Source organism: Formica exsecta, unplaced genomic scaffold (genome assembly GCF_003651465.1).
Source record: "Formica exsecta isolate Colony F162 unplaced genomic scaffold, ASM365146v1 scaffold11, whole genome shotgun sequence".
NCBI classification, from domain to species: Eukaryota; Metazoa; Arthropoda; class Insecta; order Hymenoptera; family Formicidae; genus Formica; species Formica exsecta.
The window spans coordinates 550,518-578,100 of NW_021848439.1; the positions used below are offsets into that span (position 1 = coordinate 550,518).

The following is a 27,583-nucleotide window of genomic DNA, read 5'->3' on the forward strand; positions in this document are numbered from 1 at the left end:
TTTGCGAAAAAAACGCGATGAATAAATAAATCGACGATAGTCGTAATACTCGATTCCAATGTACGTATACATGTAATTTTTGGAACAATCCGGGGAACGATATAATTATTATATAATTACAATATATACTTAAACGAAAATGTTTCGACGGATATTTAAAGCGCTTTTTATAATCGCGTCTGTAATAAAGTATATTTGTGAATCTAATGCCCGATTAATTTTCAAATGCGTGATTTTATGAAAATTTCGCGATTAAGAATAAAATATATGTACCGTTTCGCGGAGGATTGGCTAAACAGAATAAAATCTTATAAGTTTTAAGATACCGTTATAAAAAAACTGCGTTATCACCACGTTCAGTGGAGGATAACTGGCCCAACAATTTGACCAGATCAAGGTCCCTCCGCCAGATAACACGTCGGTTAATATCCGACAAAGACAAGAACAATCCTAAAGATGGAGAACGATCAACTTCTCGTTTCTACATCGGACCCCGCAAGATCAATTCGCAAAGAAAAGTTAAGTGATCTGTTGAATATCAAGGGTCCCGCTGTAGGAGGGAACGAATTCCGGATCTTCCGGACTACTCCCAATAGAAATGATTTCGGTAACGAATCAACGACAGTTACCATATCATTATCTTCAATTCACGAGATTGAGAATCGCGCGAGAAAATGTGTTCTTCTATTATTAAAAAATATATCTCTTTATTGAAAAATGAATGGACATAACGATTTTTATGGAAATGTGGTTACGAATGACTATATTTGTGGATAATAAAATACATGCATCTTTATCGTAACTTGTGTTAAATGTGCGAGTACAAATAATTCTTGGGTACCAACTGCTCGAGACGAATCAAACCCGATAACAGCAAAATTAAAAAAAATTAATTTGAATACTTTGCAACATACAAAATAAATCAAAATAATATAAAGCATAATTAATTCTAAGTTATAATTAATTTCTTTTTGTAGCATTTAAATACATTAATTTGTCGATATTTCGCTGATATTGGGGTACCCATTCGATTTGTCTCGAAGTTTTAAAGTATACGCACATTTTACATTATATTCATACATAATATAATATTCAAAAAAAGTGTAAAAATTTTATAAAATAGTATGTTAATTTGCGCATGTATTTTATTATATATATAGAATGATATATCTAAAAACTATCCAGGACGCACCTAGAATGGCAGGATGTCCAATACCTGCAAATGATTTCTTAAAAGAAACCAAGAAATATAATCTTAATATCCTCAGTACCTAGAAATATTTTCTCAAAAAAAAAAGATTAAAAATATATATCCGTTCGTAACCATAATATTTTGTATTAAAAAAGTCAATAGAAAATTGGACAAATTGATTACAATTTTAAATTGCTTGGAAAATATAAAATTATCTTAATACATTAGTTATATCCATGTTCAATTGAGCATTAAGACAATAGAAATACTAATATTAATAATGATGGAAGAACACTTTTAATGAAGAGAAAGAAATATATTTTCTCTTCAAATATACTATTTAAATTAATTTTCTGTTTCGACTTCGAAAAGGCGTGTAGCAGTCGTCGTTGAGTTACTACCAAAACCATTGCTTTCAGAAATCGCCAAGAAAACCTGGGTTTAATTCCAATCCTGCAACAAACATTCCCAATTTTCAACAGGACACCGAACTAGACGTCGCGGATGGGTCTTACAAGAACCGACAAGAAATAATTCTCCACAGTGAAGATTGTTTCGATTCCTCGTCGGTACGAACCACGCAACATTACTAACGTTTACCTGACGAGAGGGACAATGATAAGGCCCCTTGGTTAAGACAGCGATCGCGTCCAAGAACGTGAAAAAAACGCGGTGTTTTCGCGATGTAGTTTATTAATTTATTTGACAAATATTTAATTCCGATACGAAATCCGTAAATATCAATCAAATCAGAATCATAAAATTCGAGATAATTTACTCGCGATTTTGTAATGTCGAAAGCAGTCGTTAAATTTCGTGAACGAAAAGCTAATATTTAATCGTTAGCTTAACATCGAATCTTCACACTCTTATTCAATAATTTTTCTATTAAATATTAAAAGAATTAGCAATATTCGTGATATTTATAAAGTTTGAAATATAGTTTCTCAAATTTATCAACAATTCTTTAGTATAAAAACATAAGCTCTTAAGTTTATGAATATTTTAAAAATAAAGAATATAGAAACTAATATTTTTAACAAATATATTAATTTAGAATTTCTATTATATTGCCATTATACATGTTTTTATTAAATAATTTTAATTTAATTTTTAAAACTGCCTGAAAATAAATTTAAATTTTATATTATTTGTATTTTATTTTTTTTATTTATCTCCTCAATATTTTAATAATCTTAGTATTTTTTTAAATTCCTAATAAGCATTTCATTCCTTAAGTATATTAAGATAGTCCTAACAATCCTACTTTTGTTGGCTAAGCCAACGGGAATCAGGGATCACCGATATTTTGGGGAGCGTGTCCTAATCGCGTGCCTTACTCGCATGCCCTACTCGCGTGCCCTACTCGCGTGCCCTATTCGCATGCCCTGTTTGTCTATCGTACTCGTGTATCCTACTCCCGTGCCCTACTCGCATGCCCTAATCAAATGCACCGCATGTTGCTTTCGTTGGGCCAGTTGGACCTACCTTTCGTTGATCCTGGCCATATTCATTCCGGCTACATCGAAATATAAAGTCTAAATTATAGCAGCGTTCAAAATATAATTAATATTTCGTGCGGAATATTTTATATCCGATACGTACAATAGTAATCGATATATAAATATGAAACTTCTATAAATTCTAAAAAGACTATTTTTTTTATAATAAAAACATTTATAGGATGTATGTAAAAGTCTTCTCTCTAATTTTCTCTTGTCTAACTTATTTGAATAATGAGAATTAAATCAATGCGGTTACACGATTTATAATAATTAATATACAAATAATAAATACTCACCCTTAGGTTGCTCCGCCGGTGCAGGATGCCTCTCCTAGGCCTCCTCCTCCTCTCAGACTGTCAAGATCGCTACGTTGCTCTGTAACATGCAAATAAAAGATCCAAATTGTAGCAGCACTCAAAACAATTAATATTTTTAAAAAATTATTATATGCATTGATTTTATCATTGCATTGATATGATGCGAATTTTATATTCGATCCATATAATAATATGCAGATTAATAAAATAATTTTATAAATTTTGAAAAAAAGCACTATTCATAACTCTAATAATTCCATATAAAAGCTATAATCAGAAAGGAAAAACTTTTACAAGATTATAGCTTTTATATAAAAATCTTTTTTTCTAATTCTCTTGTTGAAATCATATAAATAAAAAATCATATTACGCGATTAATTGCTTAATTTAAATTGCACGTACGCAATTAATAAATAATGAATACAAAATAACATACCACAAGGATGTTCCACCAATGCCCGATGCCTTTCCTAGGCCTCCTCCTCCTCTCAGGTAGATTCACACGCGCGATACCTTAAACGGCACTCCTGCACTTTTATTAAAAGATTACTTCCGCACTTATACTCGCGATACTTTAAACGACACTCCCGCACTTTCGAATTTTGGCACGATCGAATCCCGCTTTACGTGAGAATCACACTTCGAGTCGACAAGTCGGGAATTCACCGATTACTTCGATGTCGTGTGAATGATAACATATAAGAAAGAAATTTGATGTTGATGGAGCGTCTCGCCCCACTATAGTTTTTATTCAAGTGTCGCGGTATGAGTAATAACAAAATCATGATACGTAAACAATAGCGCGTCAATGTTTACGCCGCCAAGGCTGATTACCATGTTATTGAAAAATCGTTGCCGAAATATTTTATGTACTATTATATTATATATATACGCGGAATATTAAAGTGTATAAAATATATTTTAAATTATGATTAATTATATTTATTAGACGATTGATGTATCGCGAAGTCTTGTGTTAATTACTCGATTTTGCGAATCGATTGTTTAATTGCTCGATCTTAATCCGAATCATATTTAGATGCTGGTCCGTAAAAAAACGCAACAAAACGATAATTTATAATTTGGTTTTTTATTATTTTAATTCTTATTTGGTTAAATGAATAAATTATAAAATATGTGCGCGCCAATGTTTACGCCGCACCGTCAAAGTGAATACCATGTTATTGATAAGTCGCTGCCGAAATATATTATATATATATACAAAAATATTAAATTTTAATTATTATATTTTATATATAAATAGGTTTTATAATATTTTATGTAATACATATACACGCATATAATATTCTAATAATATGTCGTGAACAGTTCTCATCGAGATATTCACTTTTAAAAAGATATATCAAATCAATAATTGCAAGTATCGTTATCTCTTTTCCGCGATGCTGATTGGTTATCTCGACGACACGCTGTGCATTACTTTATATCATTAAAAGCCTGTCATAACTGAGCGACGCATTTGACAGTTCAAATATTAAGTGTATGTAATTTTTATTTAATTTATTTTGAAGAAACGGAGAACTAAAGTTAACACACAAAATAAATAGCACGCGCGTAGCGCGCGCTTATAAGTAGTGTTCTAGTTTAAATAAAAAATTTTTGTTTTTGTATATTATCAATAAATTTATATAATATTTGCATATAATATTATTAACTATATGCCATTGATAAATGCATTATAAATTTTGCAACATAAACGTATTAATATTTGAATTACATTCAATTAATTCTTAATACACATTATTTTTTCTTTCTTTTTTCAATGACGGAATTTATAATATTGTCCTATCGGATCTTAAATGGGCGAATTCATGTATTTTTACTACATTTAAATTCAATCGACTTTTGTGATCGTACGCTTATAATCCCAGATTTAAAATCTTGCCAAGGCAATCAGGTTTTGCATGTGTGTGCGTGTATGCTCCTTCGGTTCATCCGTAATAGTGGTTTATCGGAATAAGGAAAATGACAAGGAGAGAAAAGAGCCTAAGGTGATCTAAAAACTTCCGGAATTTTTGAGCAGATATATATAAAGCTAGCACAGAATGTTAAGTTAGTGTAGTAAGAAATCTCCGAGCTATAGCTAGAAAAATAATATATCTTTTTTCGACATGAATTTATTAGTGAGCCCAATTTTGTGTGCGAATAAAACGCATTATATAACGCAGTGTCACGAGATCTGTATACATAATCACGAATCTACTATTCTTGTAAATCAAATATTTATGTGAATCGACACACTTTTCTCAGACAATCATTAAGAAAAATTTGTTTTAAAACTAATTAATAATTTTGAGCTGTGTAAAAATTAAATAGTTACGCCAAATCATCTATTAATATTGATACAGTTACACAATTAAAACATTATTTTTAAGGTAATAAATAAGTTGTATGTACAGAGCAAGTGCTAACACACAGACACACACACACACACACACACATAAAACAAATGTTATAAAATAGATAAATAAGCCATACATTTTCTGTTTCTCTTGACAAGTTTTTTCTGAAAATATAGAGCTACTTGAATTTTTAATCGTTAATTATACATAGATTGATAAATATTTTGTTGCAATTTAACAGATTATAATCACATATTAATTATATGAAAATATAATTGGCTGTGTGTACATTACTCAAAAAAGATAATATAACTAAAAGCGCTTTACCAGATTATATTCCGTAAGATAAGAGAATATATTTTACCAATAACAAATCATTTTTCAGCATTGAACACATTATAATTTAATTTAGACACATTATATTTTCACTACAGAGATATTTCGGTGTGTCGAGTATTTGTTAATCGATCTTATCAGTATAAAAATATTCAGAAATTTTTTCGTATTCTATAATTAGATTTAATTCAAATTTATAGATTAAAGAACTATATGATTCTTTACCTTTCAGACACTTACTTTGTGCGTTCTGATAGAAGCGACAGTGATAATAGCGAAAACAGAAAGATTATCTGTAACAAAATCTCCTAATAGAAATGAGGCCAAGCTCCTTGTATTTATAAGGGGCCAAACGGCCCCTCCCACGGATCCTGCCCCTACGCTAATGCCATCTATTTATCCCCCAAGACCAAACAAGTCTCTTTACAATTACAACTATAACACTGATACTGGCATCCAAGCTCAAGAACACGGTCATTTTAATAATGTGGGCACCAATCAAGAAGTCCTGGAAGCACGAGGCAGCTACAACTACACTGACAACGAGGGTAACACCTTCCAAGTCTCATATATAGCTAATGAGAATGGATTTCAACCGGAGGGTGCTCACTTGCCTACAGTACCATCATTAATTAAAAAGGCTCTTCAATATATCGCCGAACATTCCGAAGAGAGAGGAAAGGAATAAGAACACTGGACATAACGGAAAGATGGGTAAAATCGGTAAATCGTAAATGAGTCTTGACAAGATGACAGATTGAAAAAAACCTAACGCGGCCTCAATCGCGGTTCTTTTGCAAGCAATGTCGAAACACGGCTATTCGCGTCGTAATTATTTTTTTATTTGTATAATATTATCTCATCAAATTCAAATAATATTTGCACGTAATAATCGTGCCAAGGAGATTAGGATTTGCCTGCATGTGCGTAAATGAGCGTTTCGCACATTGACAAATGGGATTTATTGAAATGTGGAAAATGAAAAGCAGATAGAAAGGATAAGAAATTTTTTTCCAGGATACCTTCGGATGGCAGATATATAAGGCTTGCATAGCATATTAAGTCAGTGTAGTGAGAAATTTCTGAGCTGCAGTTAAAAAGATAATATATCTTTATTTGACATGAATTTATTGGTAAGTCCGAATTTTTGTGCGAATAAAACGCATTGTAAGGCAGTAGCATGAGATCTGTATATACAGTCACGAATCTACTATTTTTGTAAATCGAATGTTTTTGTCAATTGACACAAGTAATTTCTCTCGATCAGACGTTCATAAAAGTAGAATTTTTTTTTTAGTTTGAAACTGTGATTAATAATATCGAAATGTAAAAATTAAATAGTTAAATTTTAATGTAATTCTTTTAAAATAAATATTTATGCGCCCTTAATACCGCGCTTGGCTCATTTTGCCATTTTATTTCGACATTCTTGATTAAATAGTTATACCAAATAATCTAATATTTAGTATTACTAATGAGACTATTAAATTTAAACATTTCAATTAACTAATAAATAAGTATATATGAAAGAAGAGTGCTTACAACAAATGTTACAAAATGTGCAAATAAGCTATACATTTCTGTTGCTCTCGAAAAGTTTCTTGCGAAAATATAAAACTTGGATTTTCAGTCATCAATATAGACATCAATATGGAACGCCGTATATAGACTGATTAATATAATCTCTTGCGATTTAACAGATCACAATTACACTTTAATTCTATAGAAATAAGTTGTATACACATCATGCAAAAGAAAATCATATGGCGCTTTACCAGATTGTAAATCATAAGACAAGAATATTACATTATATTAATAATAATAAATTGTTCTTTGATATACTAGTTATATATGTCTAATTTGAACACATTATATATTTATATTATAAAGATATATTAGGATATTATAAAGATATATACGTTTAACTAAAATATAGACTCTGAGACTTTTATGGAATAATAATCTTAATCCACGTTTCAGTTGAATGTACCATATGAATAGATTTTAATCCCTATTGTTTATTAATCGATCTTGTCAATATAAGTATATTTAGAAATTCTGCGGTATTCTACAATAAAATTTAAATCAAATTTACAATACATGTGATTTATAAAACTATATAATTCTTAATTTTTTCAGATAATTACTTTGTGCGTTCTGATAGAAGTGGCAGCGATAATAGCTCAGAAAAACGATGATCTGAGTAGCTGCCAAATCCTGGACAAGCATGGTAAAGATTACTTTTGCAATTACTATTGCCACTACAATGATACCGGCAATCAAGTCCAAAAATACGGTCATCCCATTAGTGTGAGCCCCCAAAAAGGCCAGAAAACGCAAAGTGAAATAACCACGAAAAGAACATCGCTACTACGGTATTCCACAATTTCGAAATCCTCTACAACTAATATTGGGAAAAATACTTCTTTTTTTACGTATAATATAAATAAGGAAAATATAAAACCGCCATACGAGTCATCGACGTCTCCCACGTTCAAACGGTTTTCCACAACTTCAAAATCCTCTACAACTTCTAATATTGAGAAAAATAATAAGTATAATATAAATAAGGAAAATAAAGTACCGCCATACGCGTCATTTACATCATCTACGTCATCCAGACCATCCGTGTTATCCACGGTATCTTCACCTTCATTTTCACGTTACTACCTACCAAGCAAATCTCTTTAGAGCTATAACACTGATACTTATTATCATATATATCTAATGAAGACGAATCACATACTAATCAAGAAGGCTCTTCAATATATCGCTGAACAGCTCGAGAAAAATGGGGAATAATAAGAACATTGTACTGGAAATATGAATAAAATCGGTAGTAAGCCTGGGTAATATGAGCGATTAAAAGAATTCGACGCGCACTTGATCGCGATTGAATCGAGACATGGAGTACTCAATTCTCGAGGTCAGCAATTTCAAGATTCGGCCCTTCTTGTGATTATTTTTATACTTTTGCGCTTACATAAATTTTTATTTTTTACGACATCTGTGTATTTATATATAAGAAGAAAATCTTAATAATATTCTGTAAATAAATATTATTGATATAAGCCAAGCATGTTTCTTATTAAATTGATATTTATCAAGGATCATGACAGGCAATAGTACTTGGTTTTTTAATCAATGGTATTATATCAACGGCTGCTTACAATATTTTTTAACAGAAGGAGCGTTAATAATGCGATAAAGTGTGTATGTTGTATGTCAAAGCGCTATAAAATAGTAGAAAATTTGATGCATTATGCGCAAATTCCTTCATGTGTGAGCGTCATTTTTCGAAAACTCTTATAATCTATTACTTTATAAAGATACTGATTTAAAATCTTGCCAAGAAGATCAGATTTTGCATGCGTGTACGTGCGCGTTTGGCTCATCCACAAACGTGGTTTATTGGAATGAGGAAAACGATAAACAGATAAAAGAGCTCAAGATATTTTTTAAATATTCGGAATTTTTGAATGTCAGATATATAAAGCTTGCACAGTATATTAAGTCAGTGTACTGAGAAATTTTCGAGCTGTAGTTAGGAAAATAGTATATCTTTATTTTGCAAAATTAATAACTCATGTATTACTCATGTATACTCTTTATTATATAATTTTTGCATATTAAATAAATTTTTAAATAATGAATTTCAAAAAATATCATAATAAAGTTTATATAACTCTCGAGCCTATGATCCTAAATGAGTAAATTTACATTTCTTGTCTAAATTTAGTCTCAGCCAGTTTTTGTGATTTTAGATACAGATATATCACCACAGATTTAAAATCTCGCCAAGGAGAACAAGTTCTGCGTACGTGTACGTGAGTGCGATTTGTCCGTAAATCTCGGATGTATATTATTATTCGTTGGAATGATAGACAAGGGGATCTGAGGGATGTAAGGCTTAATTAAAGTTATTAGAAGGTCCTAAGAATTTTGGATGGCGAATGTACATATAAAGCCTGAACGAAACGTTAAGTCAGTGTAGTGAGAAATTTCGGAGCAACAGCTAAGAACATAGTATACCTTTTCTCAACATGAATCGATTGGTGAGTCTGAATATTGTAATTAAGAAATTACGTAACGAAGTACCACGAGATTATATACGCGATATACAGAGCTCTGAGGACAAGATCTGTTGATATGATTGCGATGTTTTGCGATACGAGTTTATAATAATCTTTTAGTTTAGCCAACATAAGGCGCATCGCAATTGCAACAGTTAATTTTAACGATATTTTCAATTGTATTCTTAGCCGCAAGTTCTTGGTACAATCCTGTGGTGGATAATGGATTTTTGAATTTCACAGTGGTGCCTTTGGAGGGACTTAATATATTCAACAACCAATCCGTCATGATTTTTTACATTTTTGACAGCTTTTTTTTATTTTTTATTTACTGACCGCTTGCTCTTTATGTTTTACATTTTATTTTTAACATTGAAAAGAGTCCAGTTCGGAATTGAAATGTGCGTTTTTCTTTATAATTTATATCTTACTTCTATTATTCACACCTTGTGCATTTCTTTTGTTTTTTAATTGATTTTAATTTATTAAAATTGTCGCGCGTTTTAAGTTTTTAAATTGTGACTTTATATTATACGAACATTCGTTAATTGCTTCTTGAGCCGTTCTATCGATTGTTTATTATCTTTGGAGCCTTTCTATTATATTCAATTTAAATTAAATGTACAATATGATTCAAAGAACTATATGATTTTTTATTTTTGCTGGCAATCATTTTATGCGTTTTAATGGAAGCCGTACTAATAATAGCAAAAACAGAAAGATTATCTGCCAATCCTAAGTTAAATTCCAATAAGTTCGTAGCGTTTTCTGCAAAGTTAAAGTACCCAACAAGCGTTACAGTTACAGTACAACCAAGCAACAAGCTTTACAGTTATAGTTACAACATTGATGGCATTCAGGCCCAAGAGGATGGTTACCTCAATCATATAAGCACCGAGCAGGAGGCTTTGGAGGCACGAGGTAGCTACAATTATACTGACGCCGAAGGAAATACCTTTCAAGTCTCGTATGTAGCCAACGAGAACGGGTTCCAGCCGGAAGGTGCTCACTTACTCACAGCATCACTGATCAAAAAAGCTCTTAAATATATCGCTGAACATCCTGAAAAGAATGGGCAACAATAAGAACATTAAACTGGAAATAGAGTAGAATCGGTGGTGGACTTAGACAAAAGAAAAGATAAGAAGAATTCGGCGCGTACTCAATCGTGATTGCATCGAAACATGGGGCACTCAATTCCCGAAATCAATCCTGCAATCTTAAGATTTAATTCTCTTCTTGAGACTACTTTTGTATTTATATGCATTTATATAATTTTTTAATTTTTGAATTTACATTTCTTGTCTAAATTTAGTTTCAGCCAGTTTTTGTGATTTTAGACACAGACACAGATATCACCACAGATTTAAAATCTCGCCAAGGAGAACAAGTTCTGCGTACGTGTACGTGAGTGCGATTTGTCCGTAAATCTCGGATGTATATTATTATTCGTTGGAATGATAGACAAGGGGATCTGAGGGATGTAAGGCTTAATTAAAGTTATTAGAAGGTCCTAAGAATTTTGGATGGCGAATGTACATATAAAGCCTGAACGAGACGTTAAGTCAGTGTAGTGAGAAATTTCGGAGCAACAGCTAAGAACATAGTATACCTTTTCTCAACATGAATCGATTGGTGAGTCTGAATATTGTAATTAAGAAATTACGTAACGAAGTACCACGAGATTATATACGCGATATACAGAGCTCTGAGGACAAGATCTGTTGATATGATTGCGATGTTTTGCGATACGAGTTTATAATAATCTTTTAGTTTAGCCAACATAAGGCGCATCGCAATTGCAACAGTTAATTTTAACGATATTTTCAATTGTATTCTTAGCCGCAAGTTCTTGGTACAATCCTGTGGTGGATAATGGATTTTTGAATTTCACAGTGGTGCCTTTGGAGGGACTTAATATATTCAACAACCAATCCGTCATGATTTTTTACATTTTTGACAGCTTTTTTTTATTTTTTATTTACTGACCGCTTGCTCTTTATGTTTTACATTTTATTTTTAACATTGAAAAGAGTCCAGTTCGGAATTGAAATGTGCGTTTTTCTTTATAATTTATATCTTACTTCTATTATTCACACCTTGTGCATTTCTTTTGTTTTTTAATTGATTTTAATTTATTAAAATTGTCGCGCGTTTTAAGTTTTTAAATTGTGACTTTATATTATACGAACATTCGTTAATTGCTTCTTGAGCCGTTCTATCGATTGTTTATTATCTTTGGAGCCTTTCTATTATATTCAATTTAAATTAAATGTACAATATGATTCAAAGAACTATATGATTTTTTATTTTTGCTGGCAATCATTTTATGCGTTTTAATGGAAGCCGTACTAATAATAGCAAAAACAGAAAGATTATCTGCCAATCCTAAGTTAAATTCCAATAAGTTCGTAGCGTTTTCTGCAAAGTTAAAGTACCCAACAAGCGTTACAGTTACAGTACAACCAAGCAACAAGCTTTACAGTTATAGTTACAACATTGATGGCATTCAGGCCCAAGAGGATGGTTACCTCAATCATATAAGCACCGAGCAGGAGGCTTTGGAGGCACGAGGTAGCTACAATTATACTGACGCCGAAGGAAATACCTTTCAAGTCTCGTATGTAGCCAACGAGAACGGGTTCCAGCCGGAAGGTGCTCACTTACTCACAGCATCACTGATCAAAAAAGCTCTTAAATATATCGCTGAACATCCTGAAAAGAATGGGCAACAATAAGAACATTAAACTGGAAATAGAGTAGAATCGGTGGTGGACTTAGACAAAAGAAAAGATAAGAAGAATTCGGCGCGTACTCAATCGTGATTGCATCGAAACATGGGGCACTCAATTCCCGAAATCAATCCTGCAATCTTAAGATTTAATTCTCTTCTTGAGACTACTTTTGTATTTATATGCATTTATATAATTTTTTAATTTTTGCACATTTATTGTATAAGAAAAAAAATCAGGATATTCTATAAATATATATCATCGATTTAAACATATCTTGTTGAATAAATATTTATCAAGAGCAATAACAGGTGATAATACCTGGTCTTTTAATTACTGAGTTAACATTACATTATTTTATATTTTTACATTATTTTGTTATAATTTTTATAACAGCATAATATTTTGATATATGCTCTTTTTAATGCTCTATATATTAATGTAATGAATTAAAAAGTATAACATAATTACAAAATATTATCATTATTAGCAAGTTTTACATAATTGCAAGAATTGCAAGCTGTATTCTTGTTTCTAATTACCATGCATTGTCCAACGCATTCTTCAAATCTTCGAATTGTTATGGCTTGTCGCATTCTATTGTCTCAAGATNTCCTTTTTACGGTGTCCATCGGAATACCTTCTGCTGCCAATTGTCTTCTTGATATCTTGATATTTATCATGCCCTTATATACATATTTGTAATTTTATTTGCGACAAATAGACTATAATATTTTTATAATAGTTTTCAAAATACAAAATTGCATAAAATATATTGCACACATTATTTGATACGTCATCAAAGTTATTCGGCAATTTCTGCGATTTTCGATTATATTATAATATTATAAACGTAAATGCATGTATTTTTGTTTTCTATTTCTTTTCCCAGTGACAGAATTTATAACTCTGTTCTATCGAATTCTAAATGGGCTCTCACATCTCTTTACTAAATTCAACTGCAGCTGACTTTTTGTGATTTCACATGTTTGACTGTCAAGTATAAATTTAAAATATTGTCAAGGAGATCAGAAGTTTAAAAATATGCATTTGTGTTTCGAGTTCATCCACAAACATGATTTAATGTGGGAATGATGAAAATAACAAATATGTAGGACAGCCTAAGATATTTTAGAAATTGTTACACACTCTTCACAGGGTGAATATATAAAGTCTGAACAGGATATTAAGTCAGTGTAGTAAGAAATATCCGAGCTGTAGCTAGAAAAATAGTGTATCTTTCTTCGACATGAATTCATTGGTAAGTCCAATTTGTTGTGCGAATAAAACGCATTATGTATAAATTTTTTTTTAAATTTAGAACTGATCAATGATGTTAAAACGCAAAAATTAAATAGTTATATCAAATAGGTAAAGATACGGATGTTCTATCTTCCTCTTAACGACTTTGATCTTAACATATATCTTTATTTAACATGAATTTATTAATAAGCCCGCATTTTTGTGCGAATAAAATGCGTTATAACGCAATGTTATAAGATATTTATATATACAATCATATTTTATGATTTTTGTAAATCGACACAAGCAATTTCTCTCGATCAGACAGTCATAATGGAAGTTTTTTAACAGAAGAAGCGTTAATAATGCGATAAAGTGTGTATGTTGTCAAAGCGCTATAAAATTGTAGAAAATTTGATGCATTATGCGCAAATTTCTTCATGTGTGAGCGTCATTTTTCGAAAACTCTTATAATCTATTACTTTATAAAGATACTGATTTAAAATCTTGCCAAGAGGATCAGATTTTGCATGCGTGTACGTGCATGCGCGTTCGGCTCATCCACAAACATGGTTTATTGGAATGAGAAAAACGACAAACAGATAAAAAAGCTCAAGATATTTTTTAAATATTCGGAATTTTTGGATGTCAAATACATAAAGCTTGCACAGTATATTAAGTCAGTGTACTGAGAAATTTTTGAGCTGTAGTTAGGAAAATAGTATATCTTTATTTTACAAAATTAATAACTCATGTATTACTCATGTATACTATTTATTATATAATTTTTGCATATTAAATAAATCTTTAAATAATAAATTTCAAAAAATATCATAATAAAGTTTATATAACTCTCGAGTCTATGATCCTAAATGAGTAAATTTACATTTCTTGTCTAAATTTAGTTTCAGCCAGTTTTTGTGATTTTAGACACAAACACAGATTTAAAATCTCGCCAAGGAGAACAAGTTCTGCGTACGTGTACGTGAGTGCGATTTGTCCGTAAATCTCGGATGTATATTATTATTCGTTGGAATGATAGACAAGGGGATCTGAGGGATGTAAGGCTTAATTAAAGTTATTAGAAGGTCCTAAGAATTTTGGATGGCGAATGTACATATAAAGCCTGAACGAAACGTTAAGTCAGTGTAGTGAGAAATTTCGGAGCAACAGCTAAGAACATAGTATACCTTTTCTCAACATGAATCGATTGGTGAGTCTGAATATTGTAATTAAGAAATTACGTAACGAAGTACCACGAGATTATATACGCGATATACAGAGCTCTGAGGACAAGATCTGTTGATATGATTGCGATGTTTTGCGATACGAGTTTATAATAATCTTTTAGTTTAGCCTATACTAGTTATATATGTCTAATTTGAACACATTATATATTTATATTATAAAGATATATTAGGTACGTTTAACTAAAATATAGATTCTGAGACTTTTATGGAACGATGATCTTAATCCACGTTTCAATTGAATGTACCATATAAATAGATTTTAGTCCCTATTGTTTATTAATCCATCTTGTGAATATAAATATATTTAATTTTATTGTATTCTACAATAAAATTTAAATCAAATTTACATATGATTTTAAAAAACTATATAATTCTTAATTTTTTCAGATAATTACTTTGTGCGTTCTGATGGAAGTGGCAGTGATAATAGCTCAGAAAGATGATCTGAGTAGCTGCCAAATCATGGACAAGCATGGTAAAGATTACTTTTGCAATTACTGTTGCCACAATGATACTGGCATTCAATACAATCATCCCATTAGTGTGAGCTCCAGAAATGTCCAGAAAACGCAAACTGAAAATTACAACGGCATTAACAAGGTTGAAATAACCACAAAAACATTGCTATAACGGTATCCCACAACTTCAAAATCCTCTACAACTACATATAATCTAAATAAGGAGAACGGAAAACCACCGCCATCTACGTCATCCAGGCTATCCGTGTTATCCACGGTAAATTCACCTTTATTGTCAAATTACTATCTACAAAGCAAGTCTCTTTAGAGCTACAACACTGATACCGGCATCCAGGCCCAAGGAGATCGTTATCTCAATCGTACAGACACCGAGCAAAAGACCCTGGAGGCATAAGGTAGCTACAGCACTCTGACACCATGGACAATGTTTATTCTTATATGTATCTAATAAAGACGAATAATACCACTAATCGAGAAGGCTCTTCAATATATCGCTGAACAAATCGAGAAAAATGGAGAATAATAAGAACATTATATTGGAAATATGAATAAAATCGGTAGTAAGCCTGGACAATATGAGCGATCAAAAGAATTCGACGCGCACTTGATCGCGATTGAATCGAGACATGGAGTACTCAATTCTCGAGGTCAGCAATTTCAAGATTCGGCCCTTCTTGTGATTATTTTTATACTTTTGCGCTTACATAAATTTTTATTTTTTACGACATCTGTGTATTTATATATAAGAAGAAAATCTTAATAATATTCTGTAAAAAAATATTATTGATATAAGCCAAGCATGTCTCTTATTGAATTGATATTTATCAAGGCTCATGACAGGCAATAGTACTTGGTTTTTTTGATCATTATGTCAACGGCTGCTTACAATATTTTTTCACAGAAGGAGCGTTAATAATGCGATAAAGTGTGTATGTGTATGTGTATGTGTCAAAGATCTATAAATTTGTAGAAAATTTGATACACTATACGCACTTTTTTTCGTGCGTGAGCATTTTCTCGTATATGAATGAATCGTCAAATAAATGACATAAACCATAATTAGCGTCTCGATTTTGAATAATAATTGTGCTTTTTTACTTTTGAGTTATGTCAAATAAAAGTTCTATATACATAATTCCACAGATGAAACGGCAATAATTTAATTGGTAAGAATATGCTATATCATTATTCAGCTATATAAATGACTATGATTGAAAAGAAAAATATTACGTAATATATTATAATATAATGCACCTATAAAAAAATTGTATGATTTCAGTGCTTTCATTATATTAAATATCGATGTTTTCTTAAGGATAGCATCGCATTTATATGGCCATAAAACATTTGTTTAAACTTGCTTTACAAAGAGATCATGCTTTGTTAAGAAATGTATTAAAAAAATGAAACGTATTTACATATATGAAGATTACATAAAATCTCAATGTATACTTACTCATTTGTGTTATTGTTTTCATATATATTTGAATGTCACATCTAATTGACTATTCATTTCAGTTTAAAATAATAATAACGAAAAAGTGACAATAGAAAATTGAAACAGTAGTCCTGGGAGAATTTCTATAAAAATACGAGTTTATTGGATGTCACATTGTACGATGCGGTAAATATATGGGATGTTATGAGCGGATTTAATTTGAGGGCGCGCATTTAGTTTCGTTTATTCGAGAAGAATCTTTGCGGGCGATTGTTGTGAGACACAGCATTCTGCGTCGGATTGTCCTTTTCGATTGGTTCCGGAGTTGTGGGCTGTTTAGCAAGCCACTCCAGGGCACGTTGAATTTCTGGTGGAACGGGTGGCGGGGTGGGGAGATGGGAACCGGCCACCTGGGCACCGTACTCATCGGCGGTCCAGCTTATGGAGATAGGGGTTCCGTCTGGCGCGTTGTACTGAACAGAGCCCTGGATGAGCTGCGTTTCGTCTTCGGTGCCGGCGTACTTGCGACTGCCGGTCTCTTGTTGGACGATTCCGCCCGCCGTCTCATAAGCGAAAGAATAGTGTCCGCGGGTATCGCCGAGATCTCGCGAGTAACTTACGATCCTCTCCGGCTCCGGGGAGAATTGGCCATGGGCCAATCCAAGCAGGGCTACTAACAACTGAAAATGTAAAGGTAAAATTAGTATCTTTTTTTCTTTCGTCGTCGTGTGTGTATCTGCCTTTTCTATTAGCAATAAGTATATATTATTACAAATCTTAAAATTGTTACATACAGCATCAATTTATATGTGTTATGTATCTGCCATTTATTAAAATTTATGTCTAAAGATTAGACTTACAGGGTTTTCAAAACAAGCGATTATTTGTGGAAATAAGTTTAAGGATCACGACGATTTGATCGATCATTTTTACGTCATTTATTTTAAAGGCGATGTAAATATCTCCTTAATAAAATTTATTCATACTTTATATTAAAATCTAAAATGTCTCATAAAATTGCTCTCTTGACTTATTTACGAGAACATGCGCAATAGTTTGCATAATAGATGATTAATGATTCATCATAAATATTGAGTTAATTACATCATTCTATAATGGATATAACGTCGTTTCTGGAATTTAATAGAATGGCGATGACACGGGCGTCCTTCTCGCGACGGACTCTCGCTTATCAAAATAAATACTAATAAATACTTGGACTTCACATGGCGAACGTTTACGATCACACTAAATTTAATTTCATAGGCTTTACAGACGCAAAGACCTGGTATTAAAAATACTAAAAATGTAATTCGCATTATCATGCAAATATCTTAATGGACAGATTTAGCACGTAGTAATCAAGACGATGGTATCCGGGCAGGAGCAACATCAAAAGGTTGGAGCCGTCTAATTGTATTTCCATCTCGAGGAGGATGTCTAACGACGTCCATGCGGCATCGAAGAATGGAAAACTGTCTATACGCACACTATACGCTTTGTAATCCTCGTTATGTCCATCCCATAAAGAGACGCCGGAGATACCTTTCCCCGCGAAAGGTCAGCACAAGAAGAATGTGTTGGTAGATAGGTAGGTCACGGTATGTTCATTGCGATCGGTAAAAGGAACGGGAGGGCATCGCACGCTAATGACACCGTATTACGTTACAATCGCTTCGAACGTGACTTTTTCCCATAACCATAGTTTCCAATTAGCAACCAAGACCAATTCGTTTTGTCCCGGTTTAACCGGTGAGCTTGTCACCGTTCACCGTGCAACACCGGACCAATCATATTCGACATAAATAAACGTATTCTTTTTGATGACAGAGAGATGAATCTTATAAGAAGCGCCGATATTAACATAATTCTAATTCATAAAAAGTAAATAAAAACTCAAAAATAGATTGAAATAATTTAACACTTTAGTCTTTTGTAGAAAGATAAAATATCGTACTATGTTTTGTTTGTCTTTATTGCTTTAATACCTTTTAACGCTTAAATCTCTCTTAATTGACATCTTATAATATTATATCCTTTGGCAATTTATTGCAATTTTCGTTAGCTGCTTTGAGATATACTCTCCACTAACATCATTAATCAATAATAATATTGTTGCTAGATATCGAGCGAATATTTTAAAATGATCGGCCAGTTTGTGTTTTCTATGCGAGAAAGTAGATGCTTAGAAAAAATAGACGCATGTAAATTAATGATTTAAAGCTTGTTCGTTATAATGGATGATGGCTATTCTCTATGCAAGGCGCGACAATGTTGTTATGAGAGCTTTACAATTTAATGAAGTTACGTAATTTAATAGATTATGTAATATTGTAATGGTCGTTTTGTGCTGCGAAACTTTCATGCGATGACGAATAGCCCTACCATACACGTAGCATTATATCATGCACGATCGTTTATAAATATGTACACGTGATCAATTTCAATTTCGCGATTTTAAGAAATCAATGATCGGATTTGCGTTCATTGTTATGGAAATCAAATGTATGGAGTATGACTAATATGAAGATATATGAAATTGAATACGCGTTCTATTTTTCAAGAGAAATTATCGCAAGGAAAAATTTATACCCGAGTTTTATCGACATTTTTATCAGGATGATTTATCATAACTGCATAACAATAGTAAAATAACGAAATAAATGGTATTAATAAATGATATTTAAATAATAAAACCTGTATTGTGAGAAGAGAGCTAGAGAGAGAAGAAAGAGATTGATGGTGCCAATTTAAAACGCACATATTAATGAACATGGTGAAAGTGCGAGTTAATTTATTTTATATTGCCGAAGATTAACATAATGCTTAATCTTATGTCAAAAATCCACAATGTATATATATAGTTTATCTATAATTTATGTGTATTTCCCTTTGTGTGTTCCAGATACATGAAGCTCGTAAAGTTACAAGAGTACGGTGGCACATCATACTTTATCTGTGTTACTCGTAAAAGCTTCTTCCACAAAAGCAGTCTCCCTCGTAAAATTATAACTTATGTTTATACATATATACTAACATAAAAGCTGTCCTTATAAGTATCTGACAAAAACACATTGTGTTAGATATTTTCTATATAAAATATATAATTTTTTTTTTTTTACCCAAGAATACAAAAATAGGAAACATAAAACAGTTTTAATTAATGTAATTTTACGTCTTAACATTCGAATTATTCATATGATCATAAACTGTGCCAAAGTGAGATTTTTTGCAATTATCAATTTTAGTATCATAAAGAAAAGATGTTATTAATTCTTCGATTTATAATTGTATTATTTATTTAGCATATTGCATCCCTTGTGAATCGAACAGACTGTATTATGGCTCGGTAACTTAGAGATTAATTATTATGCAATATATTCTACCATTAGCTCGTATAAGATCTGAAAGAAAATTAGAAGAGAAGCGTACTTACCAGGGTACGCATGTTGCCGACTCGATGATTGACTCGCGCGTTTTATGTACGATTACGATACACGTGTCCGAGAAAGCGAAGCGCCTCGAGCGGAGTACAGGCGCTTTTTTAAGTAAAATAAATAATGCTGACGGAAAGGCAGGTAAGCAAACAAACGCGATGGACAGCGTCACATGTAGAGCGTCGCTCGCCTCTCTCGATGATCGCCGGCGTGGAGTTCGCGAGCAACTCTTGGATCGTTGGGGGCAGAGCCGACCTTTATATCGGCGGAGTCCACGAAGCGGAGGCGCCGGTCTTTACATAACCCGGGAAAGTTCATTTCGGCGTGGCCGCGTCGTTGCCCCTGAGAGTTCTAGAATCGGGAGCACGTCGCCCAAGTGTCACCCCCGTTCGAAATCTCCGCGACCCTCCGGTCTTCTCCATCTGCGTTCACCATCTGCCTCCAGAGACCATTCACACCTGCGACGCGCATCGCGTACACTCGCGATACGCGCGCGACACCGGAATTTTCCTTTTTCGAATCGAACGAGACGGCGATGTCGGCTGTGCGGCTTGCAGTTTTCGCGCTTACGTAATGAGACGACATGAGGCAAACGACGATTGCCTTGCGCAACCTGCGAAGGCTCTCGGATATACGGCGACTTCTCTTTTTCGATCGCCGCAGCGGGCCGCAAGCGACTCCGAGATCATCGACCTAATCTCCGTGGGTGGGTCGATGAAAAAAAAATGACCAATCGCATTATCGAGAAAACAATCTGGTCCCCTGATGTATGCATATGAGAAGCGACTTCGCTTCTCGCGCGATGTTTCGACGCGATTGATATTAGAGATTTAAATCAATATAGTACAAGTCGAGATTTAATAATGTAAAGACACATAGTAAATCTAATACCTCCGACTGACAGACTTACTCTGACAACTGAAAGCGATGACGACTTACGCACACTTGATCATTAATGCCTTAACTCATAAATTTATGAGCATATCGGAACACATATATGCATTTATCATATATGTCCAGTGTAGTACTAGAAAATTCGTGTGTTAACGCATTAATAATCCCGTTGTACAAATTAGAATAATTTAGCGGACAGCGATGTCATTAATGTTTTATGATCTTGATTCGAGGTAGTTGCAGCATCTGGTTGTAGTCGCGGTCGAGGTATTTACGAAATACATCTTGCATAGTTTTGTATCACATATTCTAAGATTCTATGAAGAAATCTCTACCAAGAGATTAAAGAAATCACGCACTGTTCTTGCGCGATACGAAGTTCCAGAAAAATTTGAAATTCAGAGAAACAGAGTTATTTTTATTAAATGATGTAAGAAAGCATTCCGAAAACTTTACGAAAACTAAATGTCGAGGAGACCTTTATTATTATATAAACAACAAATAATCACAGATTTTGAAATATAAATATTTATTGTATATGATTATTCGGATATCAGATGTGTGGACACGTTTATGTGGAAAATATAATGATTGGAATTATTCAACAAGAAGCTATAGAAATATCTATGTGGGTTCTAATATCAAATGCAAACAACTTACTTTGAAAGGGCATCTCACTCGCTGCGATCCTAAAATCTGAATATCTCCATCGAGATGAGAATGAGTAGAAATTGAGCAACAGTTGCTTTTAATATAACCCTGACCATCGCGAAACCCATCCTCGTGTCGTTGTTTACACCATCGCTCATAATTTCTAACGTGTGTAATATTACGATGGCATTCCGTTATCCGCAAACTTGATGCTGCCGTGACATAAATTTGAACAGCGGATTTCTCAAATTCTAATCACGCAGCTCGTAATTGCACGAATATTTCCCTCTTTGCAATAAAGAGAAAAAGATTACGTTCAATTGTACCTGTTACTTACCGGAGGATAATGACACCAACGTCTTGAACACCGGTTACCCAGTCTTCCGTGGGAATTGAGCATGACCGCGGTCGAACTGGTCCTTGGCCCAGTGATCTTACCGCCGTATTACGTGCGCACTCGCGCAAATGCACACGCGTAGATGAGAGAGTATTACAAGATAATCAATATTTATCGCGAAAGAGAGAGATCGTGCAGTGAAAGGGAACGGAATCTTCCCTATTGTTCTAAACGGGACGTGAGCCTTCTGAATAGTTAAGAATACAATTGAGTTATCAGACATAATTAAATATATATCCTGTAATTTTCCGTTTTTTACGCATATTTCTGTAACTAATGGGTTGTAAGCTTTCGGAGAGTTTAGATTTGTCTATGATGAGAGTTATTTGTATAGAATCTCTTGTTTATTTTTTAAACATTGCTGTAATATATATCTATTATAAAAAATTATAATTTTTATTTTACCAAATTATTGCACACGAGGAAACAAAAAAATGTAAAATTATTTAACTTTAGTTTGAATGAAAATTAAACGTAGTTTAATTTTGTTTCCTCTTGTCAATAGAAACCGTATTGTAATTTTTCTTTATTTTAATATATTTCAAATCTTTTTTGAACATATTGCGTTAAAAAATACTTCAATCAGAAAAATTAATTAGAGATAATTTATCTTAATCTAATAATTTTTACAATTTCGTAAATGTGTTTGGAAGCGTTTTTTTTTTATCGCACTTTTTAGTTATTGAAACTATAAAAAATTTGAATAAAATAAAAAATATAAAATAAAATAAAGATTAGAATAAAATAATTTCCTGCTTGCAGAAATAAATATACAGAGATAAATACGATTAGAAGATAAACGATAGAAATGGATCTCTATGTCTACTTTCTGCAGAAACTTAAAGCATCGCAGTAGATACAGTTGCTATTCGACAGGCGAACGTTTCACTTGTTGCCTATATTCAAGATAAGATTAGTCTGCGATCACTATTCAGTATTGTTTCAAGGTTGTGAATTAAATATCTTGGGAGAAGAAAGTTCTACGCATTATAATTAAATTGTCACATCATTCGATTGTGTTGTTTAATCGGCATTTAATAGGAAATCCTAGAAACATAAAAAGCATCTCGCTTTTGTACTTTATGCTCTTTATAAAATCCATAAATCTCTTTTACTATACATTTTCTACGAGATCTAAAAAGGTAAACAAAGTGCGATAATATTTAAATGTAGATAGACAATTGTTTTAAAACGGATTTAAAAGGATCTTGTACCGAGAGGGAAAAGTACGAGGTTGTCAATCATTTACATTAAGAATTAGTCGGTCATATTAGTATAGTGATATAATATAATTCTCAAATGCAAAATCTCACATATCGCGAGTCTCCACAGTTACAATTATAATGTGGAATAAAGTATAATCTTTTGAAATATTAATTATTATTATTTACATGCAAGAATAAACGGAATAATTTTCCATATTTAGGCTCGATATCTTAGGCTGAATTTAGACCAAACAAATGAGCATAAACGAATATCATTTAACGAGCATAAGAAAGCGTTAATTATAAATTTTAAAAAATTTTTTAGAAAATTTGGTAATAAAATTTTTACAAAATAATTTTTATAAAATTATTAATTGTCACAAACGGCTTTTTATTAATATTTGTTCGCTTGATTTAGATTCCGCTTTAATAGCAGTTAACATTTGTACATTGCACTTTCTCTTTCTCTTGTTCTCTCTCTCTCTCTCTATATATATATATATATATATATATATATATTAAGAAAAATATTTGATAATTTTAATGAATTAAATTTTACATTTACGAATATATATATATATATATCTATTTTCCTCTCTAGAATCATTAATATATATTATCAGCTATTATTACGTTATCTTTTGTACAGTTTTATTTTGTTGTCATAAATCTCTTTAAATCCGATACTAGGAAACTAGCAATAATACTCTTTAAATCCCATAAAATCTGAATAATACTCTCTAAACTATCTATCACTCTCAGTTTATACATTCATCTTTCTCTCTAATCATACACTATGATCGAGCGTACATTGATATCTCCTCCCACTCGACTCGCTAAATACTCATCGATGCGTTGGCCACAGAAGAGAAGTGGACACGCGTTCAGAAGAGGATATTACTGGTCCTCGCCAGAACCGGTCGAGTTATACGAGTCATACAATTCAAGCTTGGAGTCTCTCTCTTTTTCTCTCAACTATACACGTGTCATGAATACCGCACGTATGACGGCGCTGACATCGCAGTGTTTGGTATCATAAATGTATGCGTGCTCGTGCGTGTGAGTCACGATTCGCGGGTGATCACGACGCACGGGCGCACACACAAATCTGGATCGTCGTGAAACGCGGGTTCACGACGGTTATCGTCGATGTTTCGCAGTCCGAAGACGATCTCGCGCTCGCTCGGAGAAAGAAACAGAGAAAAAAAGAGTGAGAGGAAAAGAATAAAAGTGAAAGTGCATAGATAACAAATACGCGATCTCTTTACGCATTGTAGACGATAATACACGTGTACATATTTGTATGTATGTATGTGTGTGTGTATATTTATGCGCGTATCGGTCTCATTATCACTCGAATGATACGTAGATGAATTTTGCTCGGCTCGTTGGGACGCGCCCGATCCGTTCGAGGCACGCTGCGATCTGACAGGTAACGCATGACACGTGACGCGCATGGAAGTGTCACTGAGTGTGACGTTCACTCGCGACGACGTGCTCCGAAAAGCGCGCGCACTCCGATCGATCGATCGTTCGACCAGTTTTGATTGTTTTTCCTCGTTAATCGAATAAGCAAATGCTTTCTATAATGCTTGCGCAATAATGTTGACAATGAGTCTTTGAAAATGTTCCATCATGCGGGGCGAGTTGATATTCGCTTGACCTTTTAGATACCCCAGTACAGTCATATAACGCGTTTGTAAAGTTAACGCAGATATATATATATCTATCAAAATGTATTAATTCTAGCAACTGTTGCAAGTATTTTTCTAGTAGCATTTCGAGACATCAATTATGAATGTGTTGCAAGAGGAACTTTGAAAATTAAAGCTTAAGATTGAATATTAATTTGTAAAAAATATTAACGCAATATATTTTACATAGGGATCATTCGAAGTAACAAATTGTACAGAAATTGTTTAAATATCGTAAAACATGTGCAAACACTGTTAAGCGTAGGAATGTTGTAACAAATATTCGATTGATAATCGTACACACCTGCGATGACGTTATCTGTAGTTATCAGAAAAGTCGTAAAAAGTCGCGCAACACGATAAACCTATTTGTATTGAATTAGAAGGAAAATGTGAAATCAAATTTTATTTCGTCAAATAGATAAATAGAGAGAATCAGATAATAAAAAAAGTAAAAATCTTGAAACAATAAGCCAAAAGACAAAAGTCTTTCAAATTTTAAAAATATTAATATGTTCTCTGATTTCAAACGTTACCATAGCTGTAAAAAAACAATTTTTGAATGACAATATATAACATAAACGTTTCATTCTTCTTTCACATTTAATAATGATAGACAAAATAAATATTTTATGTTTCACACATACGATTTGCGATTTGAGTTTCACAAGCGGCAGTAAATTATTTGTCGTTAATAATTTAAATTATCAATCTGTACGATTTTCAAATTGAAATTTATCGCAGGATGCTGTCTAATATATCCGACAATTTATGTTAATCAAATGGATAGTATATGGCAGAGATTCTTTGCTATTCAAAGTTGCTTCCATTTGTAAACGAATTGCGAACACACAATAGCAGATATGTATATATTATATATATCACGGGGATTTAAATTTAATATCCCATCTCGAAAATGTTGAAATAGCATTCGTGGAATATTTAATCGATATTTTACAGAGGAGAATCATCAATTGCAAACTATGAAACCAAACGCGTCAATCGGTCTGTTTGATACCTAACAAAGCACGCATTCTTTTCGTTTGAATCCCATCAGTATTCTATCTCGTCTCGCCGCCCACTATCACCTTTTCGATAAAATCGGCGGAAGCCCGCTCGAACACCGTCGGACGTTTCTCTCTATATGGTCCATTTATATAAAGTTACTAATGTCCCAGAATCATCATTGAGTGTTTCTTCGGCTGCAGACTCTGTGATAACTCTTGAATTAATTTTTCCTTTGAAAAAAATTTAATAAATGATAAATTAATCGTTTTTCTCTTTTATTCGCATGTCTTTGAAAGAATCGAATGTATTTATACACTGGATAAATTAGCGATTTTTAGATCTACATTTTTGCGTTGCCTGAGAAGTGTCATATAAGAGACCTGAATTATTTATCAATATTTATCTAATATTATGATAAAGTCTAGTAATTTTAATTTGAGTATAAGGTATTAAAGTAGAATATGTATGCACACATATGGTTTAAATGAAAAATTAATTTGTAAAGAGATTCTGTTATCTATAAGCCGCTTCCCCTCCTTCTCCCTCTCTAAGTTAGTCTAAGATACTAATAAAAGTATTCTTTCCCCCTCCATCAATATTTCTCTTTCTCTGTCTACAGAGGTCGTCATGCGATCATGAACACCGAGAGTGGCAATAACGACAGCGGCGTCAGCGGCAGCGTCAGTGACGAACCGGGCGACAGCGGCAAACCCGTCCTGCTGAGGCACGGCAATGTCATTCACAAGTTCCGCGGCGGCAAGCAAGACGCGAACTGCGTGCGTAAAATGAGCGCGATGCCGGAGGAGGAGGACATCATGTCCGACGACACGGAGCCGATCAGGATCGGCGGTCATCGGAAATATTCCGAGAACGGCTCCGCCGAGTGGTCCTCGGAGGAGAGAGGTCATTTACTGAATTCCGCCGTACGTAGGGTCATTGTCGCGCCTACGGTGGGAACGAACAACGTCGTGAGAAAAACGATCGCGAGTCGCGATGACAGTCCTGAGAGCGTGGTTCGGAACAGCGGTCATCGGTGGCCGCGATCTCGGCCACTGTTGATCGACCAGGCCGAGTCCGGATCGAGCTCGGGTCGTGACAACGGAATCCCGCAGAGTCCCGGTGGACTGAGCCTCAGGAGCATCGATCAGCCGTACCTGATACGACATCATCATTGTCTTAACGCGCGTTCGCCGAGGATCTCCAACGCCGTCATGGACGAGAGCCCGCAGCGCTGTTCCTGCTGTCACCATTCGTCGCCCACCTGGTCCTCCAACCTGTACACCGAGTTCAACGGGAATCATCAAGTTCCCCGCTCGTTTCCCGACACAATCTCGATCAAGTCCCTGGCGTCGATCGGCCTGGGCTCTTCC

The 27,583-nt window shown here is 33.4% G+C and overlaps 6 protein-coding genes across 8 annotated transcripts in view; 5 read left to right on the forward strand and 1 right to left on the reverse strand.

Annotated features, from left to right (window-relative positions):
- Positions 1 to 4,893: 4,893 nt before the first annotated feature.
- Positions 4,894 to 6,401, forward strand: LOC115236033 (larval cuticle protein 65Ag1-like). The gene is made up of 2 exons (XM_029808228.1): positions 4,894 to 5,158; positions 5,946 to 6,401. Exons 1-2 carry the CDS (start codon positions 5,147 to 5,149, stop codon positions 6,399 to 6,401), a joined length of 468 nt encoding a protein of 155 aa, XP_029664088.1. The 5' UTR covers positions 4,894 to 5,146.
- Positions 6,402 to 6,778: 377 nt separating this feature from the next.
- Positions 6,779 to 9,324, forward strand: LOC115236027. Its single transcript, XM_029808214.1, has 2 exons — positions 6,779 to 6,846; positions 7,853 to 9,324. Exons 1-2 carry the CDS (start codon positions 6,835 to 6,837, stop codon positions 8,402 to 8,404), a joined length of 564 nt encoding a protein of 187 aa, XP_029664074.1. The 5' UTR covers positions 6,779 to 6,834; the 3' UTR covers positions 8,405 to 9,324.
- A 1,030-nt stretch (positions 9,325 to 10,354) lies between these two features.
- Positions 10,355 to 11,013, forward strand: LOC115236039 (larval cuticle protein 65Ag1-like). Its single transcript, XM_029808240.1, has one exon. The coding sequence runs from the start codon at positions 10,473 to 10,475 to the stop codon at positions 10,869 to 10,871; it is 399 nt and encodes a 132-aa protein (XP_029664100.1). The 5' UTR covers positions 10,355 to 10,472; the 3' UTR covers positions 10,872 to 11,013.
- A 994-nt stretch (positions 11,014 to 12,007) lies between these two features.
- On the forward strand, positions 12,008 to 12,666 carry LOC115236051 (larval cuticle protein 65Ag1-like). Its single transcript, XM_029808248.1, has one exon. The coding sequence runs from the start codon at positions 12,126 to 12,128 to the stop codon at positions 12,522 to 12,524; it is 399 nt and encodes a 132-aa protein (XP_029664108.1). The 5' UTR covers positions 12,008 to 12,125; the 3' UTR covers positions 12,525 to 12,666.
- A 3,253-nt stretch (positions 12,667 to 15,919) lies between these two features.
- LOC115235611 (endocuticle structural glycoprotein SgAbd-4-like) lies at positions 15,920 to 22,330 on the reverse strand. Of its 2 annotated transcripts, none has more exons than XM_029807513.1 (2): positions 22,247 to 22,330; positions 15,920 to 17,607 (listed from the first exon to the last, which is right to left on the reverse strand). In XM_029807513.1, exons 1-2 carry the CDS (start codon positions 22,307 to 22,309, stop codon positions 17,161 to 17,163), a joined length of 510 nt encoding a protein of 169 aa, XP_029663373.1. In that variant the 5' UTR covers positions 22,310 to 22,330; the 3' UTR covers positions 15,920 to 17,160. The 2 variants fall into 2 exon arrangements, with proteins under 2 accessions (XP_029663373.1, XP_029663379.1); XM_029807519.1 differs by lacking the exon at positions 22,247 to 22,330 and adding an exon at positions 20,364 to 20,758.
- Positions 22,331 to 24,502: 2,172 nt separating this feature from the next.
- The window catches only part of LOC115235646 (sodium- and chloride-dependent GABA transporter ine-like), a 13,930-nt gene continuing 10,849 nt past the window's right edge, over positions 24,503 to 27,583 (forward strand). Inside the window, exons 1-2 of one of the 2 annotated variants that reach the window (XR_003884069.1) lie at positions 24,503 to 24,721; positions 26,833 to 27,580. Coding sequence is in view for 1 of the 2 variants with exons in the window: in XM_029807558.1 (XP_029663418.1) it covers positions 26,849 to 27,580 (732 nt within the window). In the remaining variant the exon portion in view is untranslated. Of the gene's footprint in view, positions 24,944 to 26,832; positions 27,581 to 27,583 lie in introns of both variants that reach the window. The other variant, XM_029807558.1, reaches the window with a different exon arrangement.